The 26005-nt window shown below is 40.1% G+C and overlaps 1 protein-coding gene across 1 annotated transcript in view; it reads right to left on the minus strand.

Moving 5' to 3' along the window:
* Positions 1–5224: 5224 nt before the first annotated feature.
* Positions 5225–26005, minus strand: part of CPE (carboxypeptidase E) — a 117923-nt gene continuing 97142 nt past the window's right edge. The window contains exons 6-9 of the mRNA XM_021698790.2: positions 15113–15252; positions 10467–10566; positions 7643–7761; positions 5225–6034 (exon numbers count right to left, since the gene is read on the minus strand). Of these exons, the coding sequence (XP_021554465.1) occupies positions 5936–6034; positions 7643–7761; positions 10467–10566; positions 15113–15252 (458 nt within the window). The 3' untranslated portion in view covers positions 5225–5935. The remainder of the gene's footprint in view (positions 6035–7642; positions 7762–10466; positions 10567–15112; positions 15253–26005) is intronic.

Here is a 26005-nt window from a genome sequence, read left to right on the forward strand (position 1 = left end):
TGCCGAGACCGATCTCGATCTAACATAAGCATATTTATATCTTATCTACACCCCTATATTACACCATCACTCTTATAATAACTAGGTGTTCACCTCATTTCCAAGCACTGGTCCCACCTGTGGGTCTTCTACCTGGGTTTCTTCCATGGTCCCAGTTTCCAAGTGGCAAATCTCATAACTTAATCTTGCAACAATAGTAATAGTAATAAAAATAACCACACATTTTTTTAAGATTTATTTATTTGAGAGACAGAGTGGGGGAAGGGGCAGAGGGAAAGAATCTATCAAGCAGACTCTCTGTTGAGTGTGGAGCCCAACATGGGACTGGATCCCCTGACCCATGAGATCCTGACCTGAGCCGAAACCAAGAGTTGGATGCTCAACTGACTGAGCCACTTAGGCGCCCCTAACCACACTTTTGTGAAGAATAATAATATGTTGTCGAGTAATGGTACATTTTTGAGCACTTGCTACATGCCAAGCAGTTTTCTAAGTGCTTTACGTATATTAATTAATTTAATATGTGCACCACGGGCCCCTTCTTGCCAGGATTACAGACTGGCTTATAGACTGCCCAGGAACTCATGACCAGGAGCAGAAGCCTCACTATCCACGGATAGCCTCCTTGAAGCTAAGGGCTTGTGTCCCTTAATTTATTCCTTTATTAAAGCATCGTATTCATCAATTTTCTATCTGATTTCAGGAACCCTAATACTTCATTTTATACCCTCCCGCTCTACCTCTGCAACCAGAACCTGCTCTGGTCAGCTTCTCAGGAATTCTCTGCCCCCATGGAGGAAGTGAGGGACAAGGAGGCAGTTATAATGCCTCATCTTCCTCTCTACCAGCCCTGTTCTGCTGTAGGTTACTGGCCATGCCTGGTAAATCCTGCAATGTGTCTCTTTGCAGCATTAATTTGTGATCAAGCATAATATCTGTGCCAAACAACACCAGGTCCACTGGGAACCGGATCACACTAACTGGATTCATAGTAATTCCTCCTAGCAAGAAGCTATAAAACAGGAGCTTGTTATATTTACTTGCAGGATGTTTTAAAATTATCTTTAAAGGGTAGGTAATAAATCCTGCCCAGAAACCCCGACTATAGTGATCAGCATATGTGAAGTAGTCAAAGGAATATAAAACAAAGATATGTTTAATCAAGAATGTAACCCTTGGGACACCTGGGTGGCTCAGTCGGTTAAGCATCTGCCTTCGGCTCAGGTCATGATCCCAGGGTCCTGGGATGGAGTCTCAAATCAGGCTCCTTGCTCAGCCGGGAGCCTGCTTCTCCCTCTGCCTGCCACTCCCCCTGCTTGTGAGTTCTCTCTCCCTCTCTCTCTCTCTGACAAATAAATTAAAAAAAAAAAATCTTAAAAAAAAAAAAGAATACAACCCTTTCTGGATCATGCTAAAGAAGTGAGGTAAGGTAAAAACAGATAGACTTGAGGCCAGACAGACATGAGTTTTACTCTTGGTCTGCCACTTACCACTTACTCTTAGCTCTGTGAGGTAAGGAATTTAACTTAAATTCTGAATCCCTTTCTTCATCTATTAGACAGGAATGCTACAACATTTCCTATCTCACAGTTTCATGGTGGGGTTTCAAAATACTACATTTCATTCAAATGCCCAGCACAAAGTATGGCACAAGATATATGCTTGATAATGGTGGTGAGTACCATGGTAACAGCCATGGCCATAGACCATGGAAATGTGCTATTTTAATCTCTGGTCAAGATCACAGAATGAGCATTTAGTAATTGCAGATGAATCTTCAAAGGAAAAGAATGGAGAAAGGAAAAGGAGGGAAAAGTTTAAAAAAAAAAGAGCTAAGATAGGTTAAAAATTAGAAGGAGTAGAAGGAAGTACAGCAACCCACAAAACTAGCCTTGTGGCCGCTGGCATCATGAAAATTTCAAATTGGGTGATTTTTCTTTCCTGAGCCATTACAGACCATATTCACTGATGACTCAACCCAGGTAAGCCATATCTTTGCCCTGTTTTTAAAACTGAATCTCAGGGAATTTTGCAATGATTTAAATTAATCACGTAAGACTAAAGTTATGAACTACACTAGAAACCCAGGTTATAATTGAATTGATTCACTGGCTGACTCTCTGGTAGGAAGAAACAAAGGATACAGAATCAGAGCATTTGTAAGTACCTAGAATGATGTTTACCTAAGAACAGCAAAACCAGGATGGAGTATATTTATAAGTGAGTACATTCTATCTTGACATTTCTGAGGCAGAACCTCCAAATGCTGTCCAGTTCTATCCACAGAAGAATTCCTCATGAGAATTTTGAAAAGAGAAGTTGAGTCATGTGTTGGAACAAATGATGATTTTTTAGCCTCCCACAACACCAAATCATGGAAAGATTTCAGACACTGTGCAAATAAAACATGAACATCAAAGTTCATAGTTCCCTTTCTACAAGTAATGTTTATCTTTGTTTATGCAAAGAATTAAAAATCAAAATGTGAGTGCAGATTAGCTTTCATAATAATGTGTCTAATTTTCACTGTCGATGAGGGGGAGAAAAAAGCAAAGTTTAAAATGTGTTCATTATTTCACGAAAATCAACTCCCCAGTCCCCTCCCTTTCTGATTTTTGTTACCTACAACAATTTAGCCCTGTTGTTCATAACACAGACTTGTTTAATCCTCAACCCTCAGATCCTCCACTTTCTTGCCTGCTCTAACATTTACTTTCAAACCAAATGAAAAACTTTAATGCACAATTTTAATTTATGCTAAGTTTATATGAGGCAACAATGTGACATGAAACCAAAAAATGTCAGTCCATCTTAGATTGTATTAAGAGAAGTGCGATATTCAAAATGAGAGAGGGACTGGTCCCACTTGAACTTTGGGGAAAAAACGACAACACCTAAAGTATTATACCTTTTGAAGATTCAACATATAATACCCATTTCTTCCATTCTTGAGCTCAGGACCAGCTAAAAAGTAAAACATGGGGAACCAGCAGACAGAGGTTAAACAGTCAGCTTTATTATTGATAAACTAATTGGAGAAAGTGACGTTAGATCTGTGATACAAAGAGTCTGTTAATATTCTAGGCCCACAAGTTCTTCCTCTGTCCCCATACACACACCCAAAGTCTACCTCGGCACCCCAGGGAGAGTCTGGAGCTGCCTCTGCCTAGGGTAGAGAAGAAAGGGAAAGAGGAGGTTACAGTCCTTTGATAGATTTGTCCCACCCAATTAGATCAGCTCACCTGTCATCACCTAACAATTAAGTGACTGACTTCTCTGTAGGAAAGAGTCAGTGAGAAATAGGACTAGAGGCCAGGGGTTTTATTCCAGTGGAGGTCTTTGAGCACAGAAACATTGACCAGGAGGAATTTCCCTCCCAACAGCACTCAATTCTAGACACTTCATTTGATAAAATCAGAGCATGTTGAGAGCAGGACCAGGAAAGTGGGGACCTTTGAAACCCTGCATCATGACAAATGGATGCAAGGGCAAGACTACATGGAATTAACACCTGTCTTCCAATAGTCGCATGCGTAGCTGACTTGGTCTGTATAGCCTTGTGGCAGAGAGATATTCTACTTGCGCCTCCGTATTTCCTGCATCCTGCTCAGTTAGGCAAACCCATATGACTAGTCCTAGCCAACAGATTGTGAGAAGAACGGACAAGTGTCATCCGCAGGCTAAGTCAATAAAAGGTCCATTCTTGATTCTTCAGTCTCTCCTTCAGTTCCCTGCAATGACCAGGGAGGTCCCACATTCCAAATGGTATACCTCCATCCACCTACGTCCTGAATGAATGAGAGACAGAGTTCAAGAGCACCGTGTCATGGCCTTGCAGAATGAGAACAGGAAGCACTTTCCAGAGTCCAGAATCAATTCTGGAACCAGGACCATTCTCCATCCCCAAAAGAGAAGGCCTATAGAATATCCACTTCCCGAGATTTCAGAATTGCTGCAGACCAGTGAATGCTGTGCACCTCTTATTTCTCACCATTCTGAGTAGGAGTGTTTACTGACATTATATTGACCCTATTCTGTTATATGTTGGGTGAGAAAGATGTATATAAACTGTCTTTTCGGTTTGTAGATTTGGGGAGCAAGAGAGGTCACATGCTGATCTGATATAGAGGCCATTGTGGGATCACTCAAAAATCCCAGACTTGAGGCTCAAAGCCTTGATTTAAGTTGCCTCACTTGTGGAGGGGTCAAGTGAATTCTCTATTTAGAAAAAAGGGAGCAAACCTATGTTGGCAGCCAGAAGGGAGAACTATAATAGTGATAGTGTTGCTCACCAAAGATGGTGATTCAACAGAGCTGTGTGACTAGCCCTGGGCGATGGGCCATGGACAGAAGTGACTTCAGGTATGTCTTACAGATATCTAAGTCAAAAATACACTTTTCTTGTGCTTAAGCCATTATATATTTGGGGGTTTGGTATTACAACAGTTAACATTACATTAACAAAAACCTATACCTGCATATTGATCAACCATACCATCATCAGCACCACCACCACCACGCACGCACACACGCACGCACGCACACGCACGCACGCACACACACACCCCTACACTCAGTCACTGCACGGCCCATACCTGCTCCTATTTTAGCCATGGGCTTACATGCATTGAGAGACTATTTCTGAGTCCCCTCAGCCAGTCTAATTTAGTTTCTCTGTCATTCTCTTTTTCTGAACACCCTATTCTTTCCTGCCATTTTACTCATCATGATAGATAATTACATACTCATTTCTGTGTAATTTATTTAAAGTCTATGTCCACAACTGATCCATAAAATCCATGGAGTCAGAACCTTTTGTCCACCAATAACACACACAGAGTCTGCACTGTGCTTGGCAAACAGCAGTCACTGGATAAATTTTAAAATGGCAAAGATAGTGGTGCCTGGTTGGCTCAGTTAAGGGGCTGACTTTGGCTCACATCGTGATCTCGTGGTCTGGGACTCGAGCCCCATGTCAGGCTCCCTGCTCGGTGGGAAGTCTGCTTCTCCCTCTCCCTCTGCTGCTCCCCCAGCTCATGCATGTGCTTGCTCGCTCTCTCACTCTCTCTCTCAAATAAATAAATACAATCTTAATTAACTAATTAATTTTAAAATGGCGAGGATTAACAAGTGAGAGGCCATTACAGGAAATACACTTTTCATCACAAGACCACAACTCTAGACCAAAAATCATAGAGAATTAAAATAAAATAAAGACCATGGGGATATTTTTTTTTTACCTTTATTCGTTCAGAATGCAATTCTAGACCAATCTACAACCAAGAGAAAACCCTTAAACTTTTAAGTGGCATTAACAGGCTGAATAATATAACAGTACAGCCCCCATATGTACAAGCAAGAAGTCGATTTCCATTCTCATCATAAAACCTCTTTCTAAACATTTACATTTCCTTCCCATCCAAAACAATGCATTAACATGATCATGCTTATATAGCTAGTCAGCACAAGACAAATGACAATTGATACTGAACTATTGAAGTCTTGCGGTATAGTGCTCACAATTCCACGCTGTAACTGTTGACCTTTTCAGTGCATTCACCAGGTGGCACTGTCACCAATTACATTAAAAGCACTTCATTAATTTTTAAAGGCTAGAATTACTCAAAAAGTTTCTGTATCGTAAATAACATGGAATATTGCATTTAAGTCTAAAATGGCAAGATCACTTATACCTTTTCTACAGTCCTCCATGTAATATGTGTAGGAAAATGAATGTTATATGAGAAGAAACAGACCAAGTTCTTATATTTTTACCTAAAAGTCTAGTTATTTATTTTAAGTAGTGTCTATTGATACTTAAATGATTACAAAATAAATCAATGTTAAATATTGCACAAAATCTAAAGGAAAATGGCACGTTACATCATACTATATTGTACAGATAATGATTAAAAGCAGCTAATTAGAAGCTTTTTTAAAAATTTAAAGTTTCTGACATCATTTTCCACCATTCCATCAATTCTTCCTTTTCCTCTTCTTTCCTTTCAGAAAATGACTCCAGTTCAAAATCAACCTAAAGGAGAAAATCAAGAATATATTGTTACCAAACTGCATGTGTATCTTTAAAAGCTGAAATTTTAAAAATGAGCGCAATTCTAGAGCTTATAGAATAAGCTCAGTTCAGCCACCTCAATTAAAGTATATCCTAAAAATCTCTTGTGATAAACAAAAGATATTTTCAGGGGGAAAAAAAACAGTCAAAAGCCATTATGTTTGAAATGTGCTTTGATCTTATAGTCTTGTAGGATTATTTAAAAGCAGATTATTTAAAGGCAGCTTATTTAAAGGCAATCTTTCCCTGCCAATAAGAAGATGTAATTTATAATTAATTTTTTTCCTTTGAGTATTCACTGAGCATCTATAAACCTTGAATTTTCTCCTAATAGCTGGGGAAATATGGCAGAATGTAGTTCAGTGTCCTGGTGTCCCAAACCACAGGTTCTGCTTTCCAGAATCTTGGATCTGCTAAGGAAACTGATGGAGACATATACATCTCCAAACCACTACAAAGGCCAATGGCCCAGGAACTCAACTCTGTGTGAACTGGGAGTTCTCGGCAGGTCTATGGAAATCCATGCACTTCGGCATAAAAGGCTATTCAAAATCTGTACTTCCCATCCTCAGTCCTCCTCGGGCCCTTTAGATACCCCTGCTCTCATTGCAAATAGAAGTAAGAGTTCCTGGATCTGGCCACTTAAGCCCCTAGTTATTTAGGAATATAACACTCACTACCTCCTTGAAGTAACACTGGCCAGAAAGGCTGAGATCCAAATAATTGAACATTTAACAACCTGTTTCTGGGGCTACTTTTTCCTAGGAAAGTTTCACTTGTCCAAATTTACCTCCTGATTTTAAAACACATACAGCCTAATGTACACATACATGCAATGAAAACCAAAGCACCAGTTAAAAATTCAAGCTATTCTGTCTGCAAAACTAAGCACTTATACTCCAAACTTTGAGTTATGCACAAAAATGCAATAAATTCTTTTTAAGTAAGCCTTTCAATCGGAAATCCTGCAGGCCTTTCCCTGGTTGCAAAAATGTAATGCAAAGATTGTAGAATGCAGTAGAATCCTGCTCCAAGAGAAGTTTTGGTCTCATCACCATCACCTTCCTAGTGAAATAAGTGGTACCTACTTAAATAAGATGCACTTCTTGATAGCTCTTAGCAGGGGGTCTTTCTCATAATATGCGCTTAATAAATATTTGGTTAATGCCTAAGATCACCTGACAGGCATAATTAATTTTTCCAAATACTCACTGAGTAGTGTACTGAATGCTAGAAATAGAAAGATAAATGGAACAGAAATCTCATTTTAGATTGAAATCAATGTGGCAAATAAAAGTTTAATTTTTTTAAGTTGTAACTGATTTTCTTGTGGATGTCTTCAAAAACTGAGAAACGATAAGGGAGCTTCACACTGAGTGGTATAAAATCAACCAAGGAGCCCTTGGTCAAGTCACCTGACTTTGCTAGGCCTCAGTTTTCTCATCTGTTAAATGGAGGTAATAGCGGTACCTACCTCAGAGGGTTATTATGAAGACTAAATATAAATCATTTGAATACGTGTGACACAGACGAAGTACTCAATAAATCTTAGCAATTATGATCTCTTACCCCAACAGCAGGGCTATAAGGAACTGCTACTTTCTTTGTTATTGCCAGATAGCCCGGAGCGGAGGCTGTGAGTTTATAGTTTCCGGGCACAAGCAATCTCCAGTAATCCCCATCCTTTGCTGTAGGGAAACAAAATATCAAATCACATAATTATGCCATTTTAGGAATATCTAGTATACCTCAGTTCAACTTCTTTGATTCCCTATTTTTAAAGTAGATGTTTACGGAATTTGATAAAACTCCACTGAAATGAGTGTTACACTCTCTTAGAGGAAGAAATTTCTAATAGCAATTTTACAGATATTAATGTCAAACTGTCAATAAATCTTCTAAGATCATGGATCCTCATAATCACATCAGGAGTGACACAGGTAAAAAGATATATAAAGCCCCCAATCATGATGCCAGAGCATCTGGTGCTGTGTTTTGATTCTGGCCAAGTATCTTGCTATGAAGACCTAATGGGCTGAATCTAATCAGTGCTTCACAAAGTGTGACCCAAGACAGACTCATTGGAAACCCTAAGGCACTAGCTAGAAATTTCTATTTCTGAAGATTCAGAATAGGTTGGTCTGAAGTGCTGGTCTGGAGGGACTGCATTTTCAACAAATTCTCTGGAGAATTCCTAAGCAGAGGTACGGTTCATACTTCTTCTCACCCCACATGTCCACAGCTCCCTCCTCATCTCGGTTAGGATCCCTGGCCACCCCTATATAATCAGTCTCATGCATGTGCCTTCAACTCATCTGCTTTTCCCTCTTGCCAGGCAAGCCACCAACCCTGGATCATTTCTGGCTCTCCACCTGTCCCCACGGAGCTGGGGAAAACACACTGTCTTGCTCATCAGTCTCTGACTCATATACACCGACCTAACCTCGGGCATGGAACTGCCCTGTCTTCCTTCTAGTCCCTTCCTCCCTGGTCCTTCCACGCTCTCATCTTCCTAGATCAGTGAACATCAATCACTTGGGAAACTTGGTACAGTGCAAATTTTAGTTCACTAGCCCTAGGGTGAGGCCTGAGATTCTGCATTCTTAACCAGCTCCAGGGCAGTGCTGAATTCAGCTGCTGGGTGGGGCACACTTCAAGTAGCCAGGCCCCAGTGAACATTGCACACTTTCTCCTTTTTCCTAACACCCCTGACACATCCTCTTCATCCTCGCTCTCAGTTGATGCTTTCCATCTTACTTCACTGTGAAAATAAAACCAGAAAACAGAAAAGCCCCCGTGACCATCTCTCCCAATCTTCCTCTGACTCCCACATCTCCTTTCAGCTGGTGCATCACTGATCGCCTTTGCTTTATAGCAAAATGTCTGAAGAGATTTGTCAGTACTCTATTTCTAATGTCTCTCCTATTCTCTCTTAGACCCTCCAATGAGGCTCCCACCGGCCCGTGGAAACAGATTCTATAGGGATTCTCCACACTGGTTCATTCACAAGGTTCATCTTACTTGGCACTCTTGATCACTCTCTCTTTCTTGAAACACTTCTGGGGGTCTCCAGGACAATGCATTAGGTTCTCTCTCTACCTCGGGCTCCATTCCTCCTTCCTATCCTGCCCTCGAAAAGATCTCCTCAGATTTCATTCCTTTCTACCTGTATGTATTTCCTATGTTAGATTTTCCTAAAATGCCTGCATCATGGAATGCAGAAAAAATCGCATCTCTCTGGCACTTGGGTTAACAGGCAGAAGAGACTCCATGTGGCCAGAGGGGACCGAGGCCTGGGTGCCCTCTCTGAGCTCTCTGAGGGCTAAGGGAGCAATGTCTTGGCACAAATTCTGGTATATTGGTTGGCAAGATATGCTGGCACTTAGTGGGGTGTTGATAAATATTTGTTGAATAGATAAATAAATGGGACTTTAGGGGGGCATGTTAAGGATTTTTAAAAATACCCAAGTTAGAAATGAGGAGGTTAAGAAAGAGGTAATGGTATAGAGTGGGAAATAAGGTAAATGTTCATTACTTATAAGGCCTGGAAATATGTGAATAGTTCATAACTAAAAATATATTGTTGTTGTTGAAAAGACCCAACAAATGACAGTTAAAACTAAAATGAGCCGGATAAATGTTGATTAACAGGAGTAGGTAGGTTTGTCAGGAAAATACATCCTCGTCCCCAAACAGGGAAAACTGAAATGGGGTTTTGAAGTTAGAAATTACTAACATCCACTCAAAGCTGTTAACATCTTGTTTGACCCTGAGTAAGACTGCATTTATCATACAGATTAAATGAAGAAACGTGTGAGAAATCCTAGACACACAATACACTGGCATTTTTCTTTCCTATTCTTTCCACTCTCTCCTGAGGTCCTCCAATTAACAGCTTGTCAGCACTTCAGATTGATCAGAAAGATGCTGATACTTCAACTCCAGCGAGTTCATTTGCTTTTGCCTCAAGAACTACACGGAACGTGATGGAATGAGCACTGGGTGTTGTATGCAACTGATGAGTCACTGAACTCTACCTCTAAAACTAATAATACACTATATTGTTAATTAATTGAACTTAAAATTAAAAAAAAAAAAAACTACACGGAACCTCCAGTGGATGGCACCACCTGTGAGCTCCGGGCTGAGAGAGTGAGGAAAGGGCGCCATCTGCTGCACTCCAAGTTCTAAGCCAGCAACCATCCCGAGTAACTGCCTGACCTGCTCCCACAAAGGAAATTTAACTAGATCAAAGCTGGAGGAGAGAGAGGTAAAGAGACAGAAGGCATTTGATTGTTTTGCTTAGAATAGCATTAAGAACTGTAACTAGGATAACAAGTAATCATGCTCTGTATTACACTAGAGCCTCCAGATCACGGCAGAGAACACCCACCAGATGTAACATCATGGTCTATTCCTTCCACAGAGATGGTTGCATTGGCAATCGGGTTCCCTTGAAGGTCTCGGACAAAGCCTTTAACTCCTCGGTGTATCTGTGAAGGTCAAGAACCAAAAAAATCAAATTAGAAATTATCTAAGAACACGTTTCATGTCAAGAATCTCCTTAATTTCGGGGCACCTGAGTGGCTCAGTCAGTTAAGCGTCTGTCTTCAACTCAGGTCGTGATCCCAGCGTCCTGGGATCAAGCCCCACATCGGGCTCCCTGCTCAGTGGGGAGTTTGCTTCTCACTCTCCCTCTGCCTGCCGCATTCTCTCTCTATCAAATACATAAATAAAATCTTAAAAAAAAAAAAAACTCCTTATTTTCGAGCAGAATACTGTAGATCCTCATTGTTTAAGGATCAAAATATGCTCAAATTGTTTTGAACATTCTCTACACTGTTCTTTCTCAAGTGGACAAATGGGAAGTAATCCCCTAAAAATTGACATATCGTTCTGTGTCAAAGAAAGACAACAAAGTACCTTCCAAATCACCAAAACAAAACAAACAAAAAGTCTGTCATATCTGTAAAGTAGATCTGGGCTTAGCATATTTCATTACTTTCTCCCTCTTACATTTGGTCACCTGTGTGTAGGCTGTATGGCCCCTGCCAGCTAACAAGAACCACATTCCAGCCCTTTACCCCTTGTTCATGTTGAGTAAAAAGATATACCGTGACTAGGCTTGCAGTAAACCCATTAACAATATTCTTTTTGTTGAAAATAAGTGACATGAAAGATCTGTGAACTTCAAAACTGAAGACTGGATTTAGAAAGGAAACGGAAGAGGCGCTGTCAAGAATAACGTCCTGGAATTAAGCTGTAGTCGATAACTAATGCAATGCAAACTACAAAAGCAGCTTTTTCCTTCGTTTTTAAACACAATTCAACTAAGTCAATATGTGTTTCAAGTGACAGAGAGTCACTTCAGGTTCCTGAGAAAGTGCTGCTTCTGGAAATACCAAATGGTGATTCATTAAGCTTAATTACTTAACAGAAGATGCCTGAACTTCCCAGAGGTTCAGCTTGGTCCTCACTCCATCTAGCCCTAGAAATCGAATTTTCTTTTGCTCCTGAGGATACTGAAATATTTCCCACAGAAGGTAGAATAAGTCTCAGGTCTGCCTTTGTCATCAGAGAATAAATCTGGCAGTAGTACAATGTTTTATCAAAGAGATGCCCCGTGTTATCAATCAACAAATCTTTTTGCATTTGCTATTTTTTTTAAAATACAGAATCTCTAAAACCCTACAAAAATAACATGTATTTCCTTTCTCTAAAGGCAATTTGGAGATCCGAAAAAATTTAGAGAAGAGGAAGAGAGCTACACAGAGAGCAGAAAATCAGAGGAAAAATACAAACTTCAAATTTCTTAATATGAGGGCTCTTCAAGGAAATTTAGAAGGCTTGTAAACAAGCCATTATTTACCCACATGTACTCTATGCTCACTGAGGCACTATAATCCTGGTATTATCAATATTATAAACCTTAGAGAAATGAAAGTTTTAAATTTCCTTGCCATTCGAAAATAAGTCAATCACTTCAAAAACACATAGTTCGCCTGCATTAGGCACAAATATACCCAGTTAATATTCATGACTTTACTTTTTCTGCCTCTGCAACCCAAGACTTATAGTATGCCATTTAAGAAATAGTGAAATAAGTAGATATCTATCTCTGATATGGCAATTTTGGAGCAAACTTCTCTGAAAAATTCCACTGTAGTAATAAATCTCAACGGAAGTGTTACAGGCTCTCACAACTCCACATGAATGCAGATCAGGAAATGCTGTCATTTTATGGCTTTCGCAAAGGAAATCATGGAAGTTCAAATTTCACTCATGCCTGAAGAAGCTATTTACTACACTTGTCCTTCCTATAATGCTCTCTCCTCAGATTCCAGGACATCAATCAACCAACGCTGGAAAAAAAAAAAAAAAAAAAAAAAAACAGAGATTCCATTGTTACTAGAACTGTTCATATCACTGACCCTTAAGCCCTCCCATACGTTAGGTATCAGCCAAAGAGTTTATTGAAATGGAGACTCTGGGGTCCTACCATGCAGGGAGTGGGATTCAGTGGTGGGCCAGGAAAGTCATTTTTAACAAGAACCTAAGTGATTCTGATGCCAGTGCCCACAAACCATTCTTTGGGAATTTCTTTGGGAATTTTAAGAACTAGACTGTTCCAAAGCTATTGAGTGAGAGGCTCTCCACCATAGCGAACTATTTATCTTAATTAACTTTACAATTCCAGTTCCTGCAAACATCCCTTTAAAGCCCTGCAAGGGATTTCCTTTCAACCAATTACAGAATTAGACCTTCCAATCACCTATTTTCCATGAGTTGTAAACTAGTCCACACTTAGACTTTAGGTCCAGGTGTTCAATTACTAAGCCCCACCGTACTCTGTCCCATTGTCAATAAAATAATTTCAACACAGAATTTCTGGCAGTCTTCACTGACCTGTCATCAGCCTTTGATTCCCTAAACTAAGTGTTCTATGAAGCAAGCTGGATGAGCCCATTGTAAACATCACTCTCACTGCTTCCACACAGCTGGTACCATAACACTGAGGTCCTATCAGGGTGGATCCTATGGGTCTGTGGACAGATCAAATTCTGATTCCAAGTGGCATAAAACAGCACTGTACGACCTGTTCCCTCTTCTTTCCAGCTTATTTCTATAAAAATTGATGATCTGATACATGCTTACTTGCCACCATAAATATAACACATATTCTCCTCTTTCCTGATGGTACACATTTGTGGGTTTTGTTTTGTCTTGAGTTTTTTCTTAATAACTAAGACCTAAGCAGCAGCTGAAACTCTTTTTTAAATTAATGAGCAGGACTGGTTTAGGAACCCAGTGTGCTGCCATGGCTTTTTGTAACTGACCTTTATTTTAGCATTTATCATCCTCTCGTGTGATTCGGTACTGACGTTTCTGAACTCACTAATATGAAGACTTCTATCCCCAGTGCTTCACAGTGTGCCTAAGACACTAGAGTACCTGAATAAATTTTTGTTGAAAGAACTATATAAATAGAATGAAAAGCACTGTTATAAAGGAGGCATTATTTGACATCTAAGTGGAGGACTTTTCAAATAGCCCAGTCTTACTTCCTCTTCCCAAAAAATGTATTTATAGCTCTCCTCGAAGGAGATGCTATTCGGGGGTTCTTATCAGGGTTGCTCTGGGGTCAGCATGGCTAATTATCCTCAGCTTTTGTTGTAGAAAATGCCTTTTTATATTAACATGCAGCAGGATTCCACTGATTGAAAAACTGTGTAATGTAATTTTTAATCTTTGTAATTGGTGGATCTATTCCATGAGAATCACTTTTAGTAAGGTGTTATATGGATATCTGACACGTGTAAAAGAATACTTAAGCTGATTTTACATTTTTTTAAATGCACTGGTGTCCTATGTATATGTTGTCCACATATATGCAAATAGCTTCATGTTTATTTAACATCATTTGTTCATATCAAATTAGTTTTTAAATTAGTCTGGACTATCTGCTGGCGTGTGAAACTGACATCACTCTGCTTAGCTTTGGGTGTAAAAAGCCACATACAGAATGGAATTTGAAGCCCATCAAGGCACCACAGGCAAGGATCAGAGTCTTTAGGTCTGTTTCACCAGCGCGGCCCCTGGTGCCAATGTCAACACAGTATAGAGGTGTAGGGTGGGCAGGGGACTGGCCTGGGTTTAATCTCAGTAGGTAAGTTATCTTACTCTTGCAGATGGTGAGATTCCCCCCAAATTCCGTAGAGACCCCACTGGAATGGCTACTTAAGTGCCTCTCTAGCACAGATCTAGGCTTGTGTGTCATCAGAGGCAATATGGCATGGTGATTCTGGAAGGACACAGCCTGGATTCAAATTCTGCCTGAGTGACTTCAGGCAAGCTGTTTGACTTGTCTGTGTCTCTGATCCCTCATTTTTAATTCAGGGATGATGATGATGATGACGACGATGATACAACTTCTATCATAAGGTTGTTGTGAAGATTAAATGCATTAATGATTACATGTAAGACATTCAGAACAATGCCTGGGAAACAATAAACACCCAATAAAGGAAAGCTATAGGTATTATGATTACCTCAGATCCCGCTCAGTGGAGGGTGAAACAAGTGGGGCATATGGGGCACAGAATTTAAGAAGGCACTCACACTCGGGTGCTGATCCTATACCCACACGCCCTGAAGAATAAATACCTCCTTAAGTTTTGGGCCCCAGGCGCCTCACTTACCTCACCCTTGTCGTGGTCCTGCCTGGGATGCCCTACAGGCCCAAGACAATCAGGGAGGAGGGTCCTAGGACTGCCTGGCTTAGAGCAATATGAATGAACACAGGATGTCACTTCACTTTACCACAAATCTCAGTTTAATCAGTTCTCAGTGAATATTCATGAGCCACAAAACCTATGACAAATGAAAGCCTGTTTGACTACTACCGACATGTTTTCCAAATGTAGCATCCTCATTCTGAGTCAGATGGACTCCCCTGGACTGGACTCCTCACAGGAAACGATTGTATGCCAGGTTTAAATGCTCTGAGATCTCCCATTTTATGCTGGAGGTGGTGTTTACCTGCTCGAGGTAGCTAACAAGGGAGTTTTTGTTATCCTCCCAGTAGCTCTTCAGAGTCTCTTCAGGTGGAAACTTTTCACAGCTAAGCTCCACAGTGATCTCGAAACAGTTGCTGCTGAGATAATTGAAGTCTTGCATTCCTGCCAAGGCACCAAATGGAAAGTCAAAATATACATGTGGAGACGAAAGCTCTACACAAGCCGTTCTGCTGAATTGGGAGCTAAGCAAAAGATACACCAACCGGTGCATTTTGAGTAGCCTGTGGGAAACCACAAGGAAAATCACCTACCATAAGGGACAGAACAACATAATTGGGAGGCTGTTACTGCCTTAGAGCAGAAACTCTCTTGGGTTCTTAAGCAATCACTTAGCTTAATGCATTGCTGTTGTTGGGTGCTAAAGCAGGCATCAACCATGTTTTGCATTGCTGGAACTGTCTTCAAAGAAGATAACAGGGAACAATGACATCAAAATGACAGAATAGGAGCTTTCTACAATCTTCCTAGAAAAAGAACGCCAATCTTGACAATCACCCATGGAACAAAGTGCCTTTGTGGAAGGCCAGGAGTTCAGGGCAGAAGTTCCAGCACACCACTGGAGGGAAAAATCAGAGACTGGATACACTGAAGAAAGTAAGAGTAATGGTTTTGCTTTATTTTCATCAGACCTTCCCTGATGTGGCACAGCTCAGTCCCAAGAGAGAACTTTTTGGTCCATGATTTCTCTCATGAGGGAAAGTGGGAACGTGAGTGAGTTGTGCTGGACACAGCTTCTTTCTCACCCCATCCAGAAAACCTAAGTATACTACATGACCAGGGCAGGGAATGGCTGGGGGAACATTAGCCAAGACTTCCAGAGTGTATCAAAGGGATGTGGATCTTACTAACCACATCACAGACTCCATCAGGAAGCCTATCCATTAGCCATTGGAGACACCTTGCCTGCAGATCCCCTCAACTGGCCCACAGGCACCCCTAACATTCTGCACACCCCATCCACACACCTCACCCTGTGGCCAGCTCCCTCTGCATGCCACTGACAGTAGCAACAGCAAGCCTTTTCAGATGCCCAATGAGCACACACAGAAAGCCGGCCCAACTCTGCAGGGCTGAGAGAAATTTGAGCATTTAGCACTGCCCTAGAGAAAGCAAACAGTAGGCTATCAGCAACTGACCTGACCCTGCAGGATCAAAAGAAGGCACACAATTTTAAGAATTCTCCCCCTAAGAAGTAAGGAGGAGGTATAGCATAGAAAAGGTCTGGGAAAGCCTCAGAATTCCTAACAGGGCTAAGAGAAGTTATTACTCTACCAAAGCCTGTTGGTAAAGACAGAGGAGGTGACCTTCTTCTTCAAATGGGAAGGCAACAACACAAGACTTCAAGGAACATGAAAAATCAAGGAAACATGACACCACCAAAGGAACACAATAATTTTCTAGTAACCAACCCCAAAGAAATGGAGATCTGTGATTTTCGCAATAAAAAGTTCAAAATAGTTGTTTTAAGGAAGCTCAGTGACCTACAAGAAAAAACAGAAACAAGTTCATGAAATCAGAAAAATTATACATGAACAAAATGAGTTTAACAGAAAGAAATCATAACAAGAACCAAACAGAAGTTCAAGAACTAAAAAACAACAACAACAACAAAAATACAAAGAATTAAAAGGAGGAAAATGCAATACGGAGCATTAACATCAGACTGGATCAAGCAGAAGAAAGAATCAGGAGGCAGATTCTTTTAAAGGAAGCAGGTCATTTAAAATCATCCAGCCATAGGAAAACAAAGAAAAAAGAATGAAAAAGAGTGAAGAAAGCTTACATGACTACAGGATACCATTAAGAAAACAATCTACAGGTGGGGAAAACATGGCAGAGGAGTAGGGGAACCCTATTCCAACCAGTCCCTGGAATTGAGATGGATATCTACCAGGCCACTCTGAACACCCACGAAATCAGCCTGAGATGTAAGAAGATACATCTGGATCTCTACAAACAGAATATCACAGGTGGTTGGTTTCGAGGTACAAAGCAGGGAGCTGTGATTCCACAGGCACATATCGGAGGATAAACGACAGCGGGAGGGAGCCTGGCTGCCGGGATCCTATACTGCCGGTGAGCGACAGCCTCCAGTGCTGGAGACCGGGCACACACTCGAAGACTGGTAGCAGTGGGGAAAGGACTTTAGGGTTGCCCCTGGATGGAAACCCAGAGCTGCGGGGCCACGCATGTGAACTGGGGGTGGCTGGCGGTTTTAGAAGCCCAAAGAGCAGAGACGTGCCCCTACCTGGAGTCAAGGACTGGGAGCACTGCTGAGAGGCGCACAACCCAGGGCCACTGCAGTTTTAAGCAGCACAGACAGAAACGGAGATAATGTGGCCTGGAGAGCTCACTGAAGAACAGACTGTGATCTCTCTGCTCTGAGGCAGAGGACTGGAAAGGGTTTCTTCTGCTCTGACTCTTGGAAAAGACGCGGAAAGCCACCAGGGAAAGCCACCAGAGAAAAAAAGCCCCCAAAAAACAGTTTTCACTGAGCCCATCACCCACCACAGGGGGCAGGGCAAATCTGCCCAAACAGGGTTGCTTGAGTAACAGCACGGTAGGCCCCTCCCCCATGAGACAGGCTGGGAAAACAAGAGGCCAGCAACCCTAAGGTCCCTAGAAAACAGGTGCATCTTGCTTGGGATGTGGTCAATAATTTGGACTCTGTACTTCCCCTCAAACACCCTCAACAGAATGACTAGGAGGAGGAACCCCCAAAATAGGAAAGACTCAGAGACTCTGACTTATGCCACAGATTTACAAATGGTTTCAGATATAACCAAGATGTCGGAGATTGAATTCAGGCTAGCAATTGTGAAGACAATAGCTAGAATGGAGAAATCAATTAATGGCAACATACAGTCTCTAAGGGCAGAAATGAAAGCTGAATTGGCAGAACTTAAAAATGCTATCAATGAGATCCAATCTAATCTAGATAATCTAACACCTAGAGTAAGCGAGGCAAAAGAACGAATTAGTGACCTAGAAGACCAATTAATAGACAAAAAGGGAAAAGAGGAGGCCAGGGAAAAACAACTCAGAATCCATGAAAATAGAATCAGAGAAATAAGTGACACCATGAAATGTTCCAATGTCAGAATTATTGGAATCCCTGAGGGGGTGGAGAGAGAGAAAGGACTAGAAGATACATTTGAGCAAATCATAGCTGAGAACTTCCCTAATCTGGGGAATGAAACAAACATTCATGTCCTAGAGGCAGAGAAGACCGCTCCCAAGATCAAGGAAAACAGGTCAACACCCCGGCATATAATAGTAAAACTCGTAAACCTTAGAACCAAGGAAACCATCTTAAGGGCAGTTAGGGGGAAGAGATTCCTTACGTACAGAGGGAGGAACATCAGAATGACGTCAGACCTATCCACAGAGACATGGCAAGCTAGAAAGGCCTGGCAAGATATATTCAGGGTACTAAATGAGAACAACATGCAGCCAAGAATACTTTATCCAGCAAGGCTGTCATTTAGAATAGATGGAGAGATGCAGAGCTTCCAAGACCGGCAGAAACTGAAAGACTATGTGACCACTAAGCCGGCCCTGCAAGAATTATTAAGGGGGGTTCAATAAAAAGAGAAAGACCCCAAGATTGATATAGAAAAGAAATTTACAGGGACAATCTATAAAAACAAGGTCTTCACAGGCAACATGATGATCATTAATTCATATCTTTCAATAATCACTCTCAATGTGAAAGGCCTAAATGCTCCCATAAAACAGCACAGGGTTGCAGACTGGATAAAAAGACAGGAACCATCTATATGCTGTCTACAAGAGACTCATTTTGAACCTAAAGATACATCCAGACTGAAAGTGAAGGGATGGAGATCCATCTTCCATGCCAACAGACCTCAAAAGAAAGCTGGGGTAGCAATTCTTACATCAGACAAATGAGATTTTAAACTAAAGTCTGTATTAGAGACACAGAAGGACACTATATCATTCTTAAAGGGTCTATCCAACAAGAAGATCTAACAATTGTAAATATCTATGCCTCCAACATGGGAGCACCCATCTACATAAGCCAACTGTTAACTAAAATAAAGAGTCATATTGATAACAATACGTTAATTGTAGGAGACCTCAATACTCCACTCTCAGCAGGAGACAGATCATCTAAGCAGAAAATCAACAAAGAAACAAGAGCTTTGGGTGCCTGGGTGGCTCAGTTGGTTAAGCGGCTGCCTTCGGCTCAGGTCATGATCACAAGGTCCTGGGATCAAGTCCTGCATAGGGCTCCCTGCTCAGCAGAGAGCCTGCTTCTCCCTCTCTCTCTGCCTGCCTCTCTGCCTACTTGTGCTCTCTCTCTCTATCTCTGTCAAATAAATAAATAAAATCTTTAAAAAAAAAAAGAAAAGAAAAGAAACAAGAGCTTTGAATGACACACTGGACCAGATGGACCTCATAGATATATACAGAACTTTCCATCCTAAAACAACAGAATACTCATTCTTCTCGAGCACACATGGAACTTTCTCCAGAATAGACCACATACTGGGTCACAAATCAGGTCTCAACTGATACCAAAAGACTGAGATTATTCCCTGCATATTCTCAGACCATAATGCTTTAAAACTGGAACTCAATCACAAGAAAAAATTTGAAAGAAATTTAAACACTTGGAAGCTTAAGACCACTCTGCTCAAAAATGTTTGGGTCAACCAGGAAATCAAAGAAGAACTTAAACAATTCATGGAAACCAATGAGAACAAAAACACACTGGTCCAAAACCTATGGGATACTGCAAAAGTGGTCCTAAGGAGGAAATACATAGCCATCCAAGCCTCACTCAAAAAAATAGAAAAATCCCGAATTCACCAACTACCTCTACACCTTAAAGAACTAGAGAAAAAGCAACAAACGATACCTAAGCCACACATTAGAAGAGAAATAATTAAGATTAGAGCAGAGATCAATGAATTAGAAACCAGAAACACAGTAGATCAGATCAACGAAACTAGAAGCTGGTTCTTTGAAAGAATTAATAAGATCGATAAACCACTGACCAGACTTATCCAAAAGAAAAAAGAAAGGACCCAAATTAATAAAATTATGACTGAAAGGGGAGAGATCATGACTAACACCTAGGAAATAGAAACAATTATTAGAAATTATTATCAACAACTATATGCCAATAAACTGAGCAATCTGGATGAAATGGATGCCTTCCTGGAAACCTATAAATTCCCAAGACTGAAACGGGAAGAAATTGACAACCTGAAGAGGCCAATAACCAGTAACAAGATTGAAGCAGTGATCAAAAACCTCCCAAAAAAACAAGAGTCCAGGGCCTGATGGATTCCCTGGGGAATTCTACCAAACATTCAAAGAAGAAATAATACCTATTCTACTGAAGTTGTTTTTTTTTTTTTTAAGATTTTATTTATTTATTTGAGAGAGAGAGTGAGAGAGAGAAAGAGCACAAGAGCGGGGAGTGGGAGAGGGAGAAGCAGACTCCCTGCTGAGCAGGTAGCCTGATGCGGGACTCGATCCTGGGACTCCAGGATCATGACCTGAGCCGAAGGCAGTCGCTTAACCAACTGAGCCACCCAGGCGCCCTCTACTGAAGTATTTTCAAAAAATAGAAACAGTAGAAGGAAAGCTTCCAGACTCATTCTGTGAGGCCAGCATTACCTTAATCTCCAAACCAGGCAAAGACCCCATCAAAAAGGAGAATTTCAGACCGATATCCCTGATGCATATGGATTCCAAAATCCTCAACAAAATTCTAGCCAATAGGATCCAACAATACATTAAAAGGATCATCTACCACGACCAAGTAGGATTTATCCCCAGGATGCAAGCATGGTTCAACATTCACAAATCAATCAGTGTGATAAAACACATTAATAAGAGGAGAGAGAAGAACCATATAGTCCTCCCAATTGATGCAGAAAAAGCATTTGACAAAATAAAGCACCCTTTCCTGATTAAAACTCTTCAGAGTATAGGGATAGAGGGAACATTCCTCAAGTTCATAAAATCCATCTATGAAAAACCCACAGCGAATATCAACCTCAATGGGGAAAAGCTGAGAGCCTTTCCCTTAAGATCAGGAACTTGTCAAAGATGCCCACTCTTGCCACTATTGTTCAACACAGTACTAGAAGTCCTAGCAGCAGCAATCAGACAACAAAAAGAAATAAAAGTATTCACATTGGCAAAGAAGAAGTCAAACTCTCTCTTTTCACAGATGACATAATACTTTATGTGGAAAACCCAAAAGACTCCACCCCCAAATTATTAGAACTCATACAGCAATTCAGTAATGTGGCAAGATACAAAATCAATGCACAGAAATCAGCTGCTTTCTTATACACTAAAAATGCAACTGTAGAATGAGAAATTAGAGAAACGATTCCATCTACAATAGCACCAAAAACCATAAGATACCTTGGAATAAACCTAACCAAAGAGGTAAAGGATCTGTACTCTAGGAACTACAGAACACTCATGAAAGAAATTGAAGAAGACACAAAAAGTGGAAAAACTTTCCAAGTTCATGGAATGGAAGAAAAAACATTGTTAAAATGTCTATGCTACCCAGAGCAATCTATACCTTCAATGCCATCCCAATCAAAATTCCAATGACATTTTTCAAAGTGCTGGAACAAACAATCCTAAAATTTGTATGGAATCAGAAAAGACCCCGAATCACCAAGGAAATGTTGAAAAAGAAAAACAAAGGTGGGGGTATCACGTTGCCTGATTTCAAGCTATATTACAAAGCAGTGATCACAAGACAGCATGGTACTGGCACAAAAACAGACATATAGACCAATGGAACAGAATAGGGAGCCCAGATATGGACCCTCAACTCTATGGTCAAATAATCTTCAACAAAGCAGGAAAAAATATGCAATGGAAAAAAGACAGTCTCTTCAATAAATGGTGCTGGGAAAAATTGGACAGCCACATGTAGAAGAATGAAACTCGACCATTCTCTAACACCCTACACAAAGATAAACTCAAAATGAATGAAAGACCTCAATGTGAGACAGGAATCCATCAAAATCCTAGAGGAGAACATAGGCAGTAACCTCTTTGACATCAGCCACAGCAACTTCTTTCAAAATACATCTCCAAAGGCTAGTGAAACAAAAGCAAAAATGAACTTATGGGACTTCATCAAGATAAAAAACTTCTGCACAGCAAAGGAAACAGTCAACAAAACAAAGAGGCAACCCACAGAATGGGATATTTGCAAATGACATTACAGATAAAAGGCTGGTATCCAAGATCTTTAAAGAACTTCTCAAACTCAGCACCCAAAAAACAAATAATCAAGTCAAAAAATGGGCAGAAGACATGAACAGACACTTCTCAAAAGAAGACATACATATAGCTAACAGACACATGAAAAAATGTGCATCATCATTAGCCATCAGGGAAATTCAAATCAAAACCACATTGAGATACCACCTGACACCAGTCAGAATGGCAAAAATTGACAAGGCAAGAAACAACAAATGTTGGAGAGGTTGTGAAGAAAGGGGAACCCTCTTACACTGTTGGTGGGAATGCAAGTTGGTATAGTCACTTTGGAAAACAGTGTGGAGATTCCTCAGAAAATTAAAAATAGAGCTACCCTATGACCCAGCAATTGCACTACTGGGTATTTACCCCAAAGACACAGATGTAGTGAAAAGAAGGGCCATATGCACCCCAATGTTCATAGCAGCAATGTCCGCAATGGCCAAACTGTGGAAAGAGCCGAGATGCCCTTCAACAGACGAATGGATAAAGAAGATGTGGTCCATATATACAATGGAATATTACTCAGCCATCAGAAAGGATGAATACCCAACTTTTACATCAACATGGATGGGACTGGAGGAGATTATGCTAAGTGAAATAAGTCAAGCAGAGAAAGTCAATTATATGGTTTCACTTATTTGTGGAACATAAGGAATAGCATGGAGGATATTAGGAGAAAGAAGGGAAAAATGAAGGGGGGGAAATCAGAAGGAGAGATGAGCCATCACAGACTATGGACTCTGAGAAACAAACAGAGGGTTTTAGAGGGGACAGGGGTGGGCAGTGGGTTAGCCCGGTGATGGGTATTAAGGAGGGCACGTATTGCATGGAGCACTGGGTGTTGTACGAAAACAATGAATCATGGATCACTGCATCGGAAACTGGTGATGTATTGTATGGTGACCCACATAACATAATAAAATAAAATTTAAAAAAAAAGAAAAAAAACAACCTACACATCACAGAGCCCCAGAAGGAGAAGAGAAAGAGAAGAGGCAGAAAGCTAGTATCAAGAAATAATGGCTGAGAGCGTCCTAAATCCAGGAGGAAATTTGGACATCCAAGTTCATAGGTCCCCAAAAATTTCAATTCAAAAAGATCTCCAGGACATATTAGAATAAAGCAGTCAAAAAAATCAAAGACAAAGAGATAATCTTAAAAGGAGCTAAAAGGGGGAAAAAAAAAACTTATAACTTACAAAAGAACAGCCCCCACCCCGCCATAAGGCTATCAGCAGATTTCTCAGCAGAAACCCTATAGGCCAGGAGACAGTGGGATGATATGTTCAAAGTGAAAGAAAAAAACTGCCAACCAAGAAAACTTTACTCAGCAAAGTTGTCCTTCAGAAATGAAGGAGATACTTTCCCAAACAAACAAAAGCTGAAGGAGTTCATCACCATTAGAACTGTCTTACAAGAAATGCTGCAAGGTGTTCTTGAAGCTGAAATGAAAGGATACTAATTTGTAACATGGAAACATATAAAAATATGCAGCATACTGGTAAAGGTAGGTATAGAGTTAAATTCAAAAGACTCTAATACTGTATTATGGTAGTGTGTTAATCATGTAACTCTAGTATAAAAATTAGAGGACAAAAGTATTAAAAATAACTAAAGCCACAATAATTTATTAATGAATACATAACATGAAAAATGTAAACTGTGACATCAAAAACAAAATATTGGTGGGGAATGGCATAAAAAGTGTTTTTGTAAGCAATCAAAATTAAGTTATCAGCTTAAAATGGACTGTTATGTCTATAAGATGTAAGCCTCATACAACCACAAAGCAAAAACTTATAATAGATTCACAAAAGATAAAGGTATAAGAACCAAAGCATATCACTAAGGAAAATCATCAATTCACAAAGGAGGTCAGAAAGAGAGCAAGAAAGGAATAAGAGAACTACAAAACAGCCAGAAAACAATAAGATGGTATTAATATATCTTTTAAATGTTAATGGTTTAAATCCTCCATAAAGACATAGAATATCTGAACAGATTTTAAACAAAACAAACAAACAAACAAACAAAAAACCAGGATCCAACTCTATGGTGCCTACCAGAGCCTCAGAGCCTCACATCATCTTTAAGGACAATGAAAGTTTAGAGTGAAGGAATGGAAAAAGATATTCCATGCAATTGGAAACCTAAAAAGAGTAGGAGTAGCTATACTTTTATCAGACAAAATACACTTTAAGCCAAAAAGCTTTAACAAGAGACAAAAAAAAGTCATTATAAAATGATAGAAGGGTAAATTTCTCAAAGGAACTAACTCTTGAAAATTATATATGCACTCAACACTGGAGCATCTAAATATATTAAGCCAATACTAATAGGCCTGGAGGGAAAAACAGACAACAATTCAATAATAATAGGAGACTTCAATATCCCAGTTTCAACAATGGATAGATTATCCAGTCAGAAATCTATTAGTAAAAACTGTCCTTGAACTATATGTTAGACCAAATGTACCTAACAGACATAAATGGAACATTCCATCCAACAGCAGAATTACACATTCTTCTCAAACCCACATGAAATATTATGCAGGATAGATTCACAATTATGTAGAAAATTAAATCAACACACTTCTGAACAAGCAATGGGTCAAAAAGGAAATCAAAAGGGAAACCAAAATATTATGAAACAAACAAAAATAGAAACACAGCACACCAAAACTTATGGGATGCATTAAAAGCAGTTCTAAGAGGAAAGTTTATTACAATAAATGCCTGCATTAAGAAAAAAGAAGATCTTGAATAAACAATCTAACTTGATATATCAAGGAACTAGAAAAAGAAGAACAACCTAAGTCCAAAGTTAGCAGAAAGAAGGAAATAAGAAAGATCAGAGCAGATACAAATGAAATACAGACAAGAAAAACAAAAGGAAAGATCAACAAATCTGATAGCTGGATTTTTTTTTTAAAGATAAACAAAACTGACAAACATTTAACTAGACTAAGAATTAAGAGAGAGGGGCGCCTGGGTGGCTCAGTTGGTTAAGCGACTGCCTTCGGCTCAGGTCATGATCCTGGAGTCCCGGGATCGAGTCCCGGGATCAAGTCCCGGGATCGAGTCCCACATCAGGCTCCCTGCTCAGCAGGGAGTCTGCTTCTCCCTCTGACCCTCCCCCCTCTCATGCTATCTCTATGTCATTCTCTCTCTCAAATAAATAAATAAAATCTTAAAAAAAAAAAAAGAATTAAGAGAGAGAAAACACAAAAAATAATCAGAAATGGAAGAGGAGACATTACAACTGATATGACAGAAATGCAAAGGATCTTAAGAGACTATGAATGATTATAGACCAACAATTGGATAACCTAGAAATAATTAATTTCTAGAGACATACAGCCCACCAAGACTGAATTAGGAAGAAACAGAAAATCTGAAACAGACCAATTACTAGTAAGAAGACTGAACAAGCAATCAAAAATTTCCCAACAAAGAAAGGCCCAAGATGGTTTCACTGGTGAATTCTACCAAACATTCAAAGAAGAATTAACACCAATCCTTCTAAAACTCTTCCCAAAAACTGAAGAGGAGGAAATACTCCCAAACTCACTTTATAGGCCA

This window comes from Neomonachus schauinslandi, chromosome 2 (genome assembly GCF_002201575.2).
Source record: "Neomonachus schauinslandi chromosome 2, ASM220157v2, whole genome shotgun sequence".
Taxonomy (NCBI): Eukaryota; Metazoa; Chordata; class Mammalia; order Carnivora; family Phocidae; genus Neomonachus; species Neomonachus schauinslandi.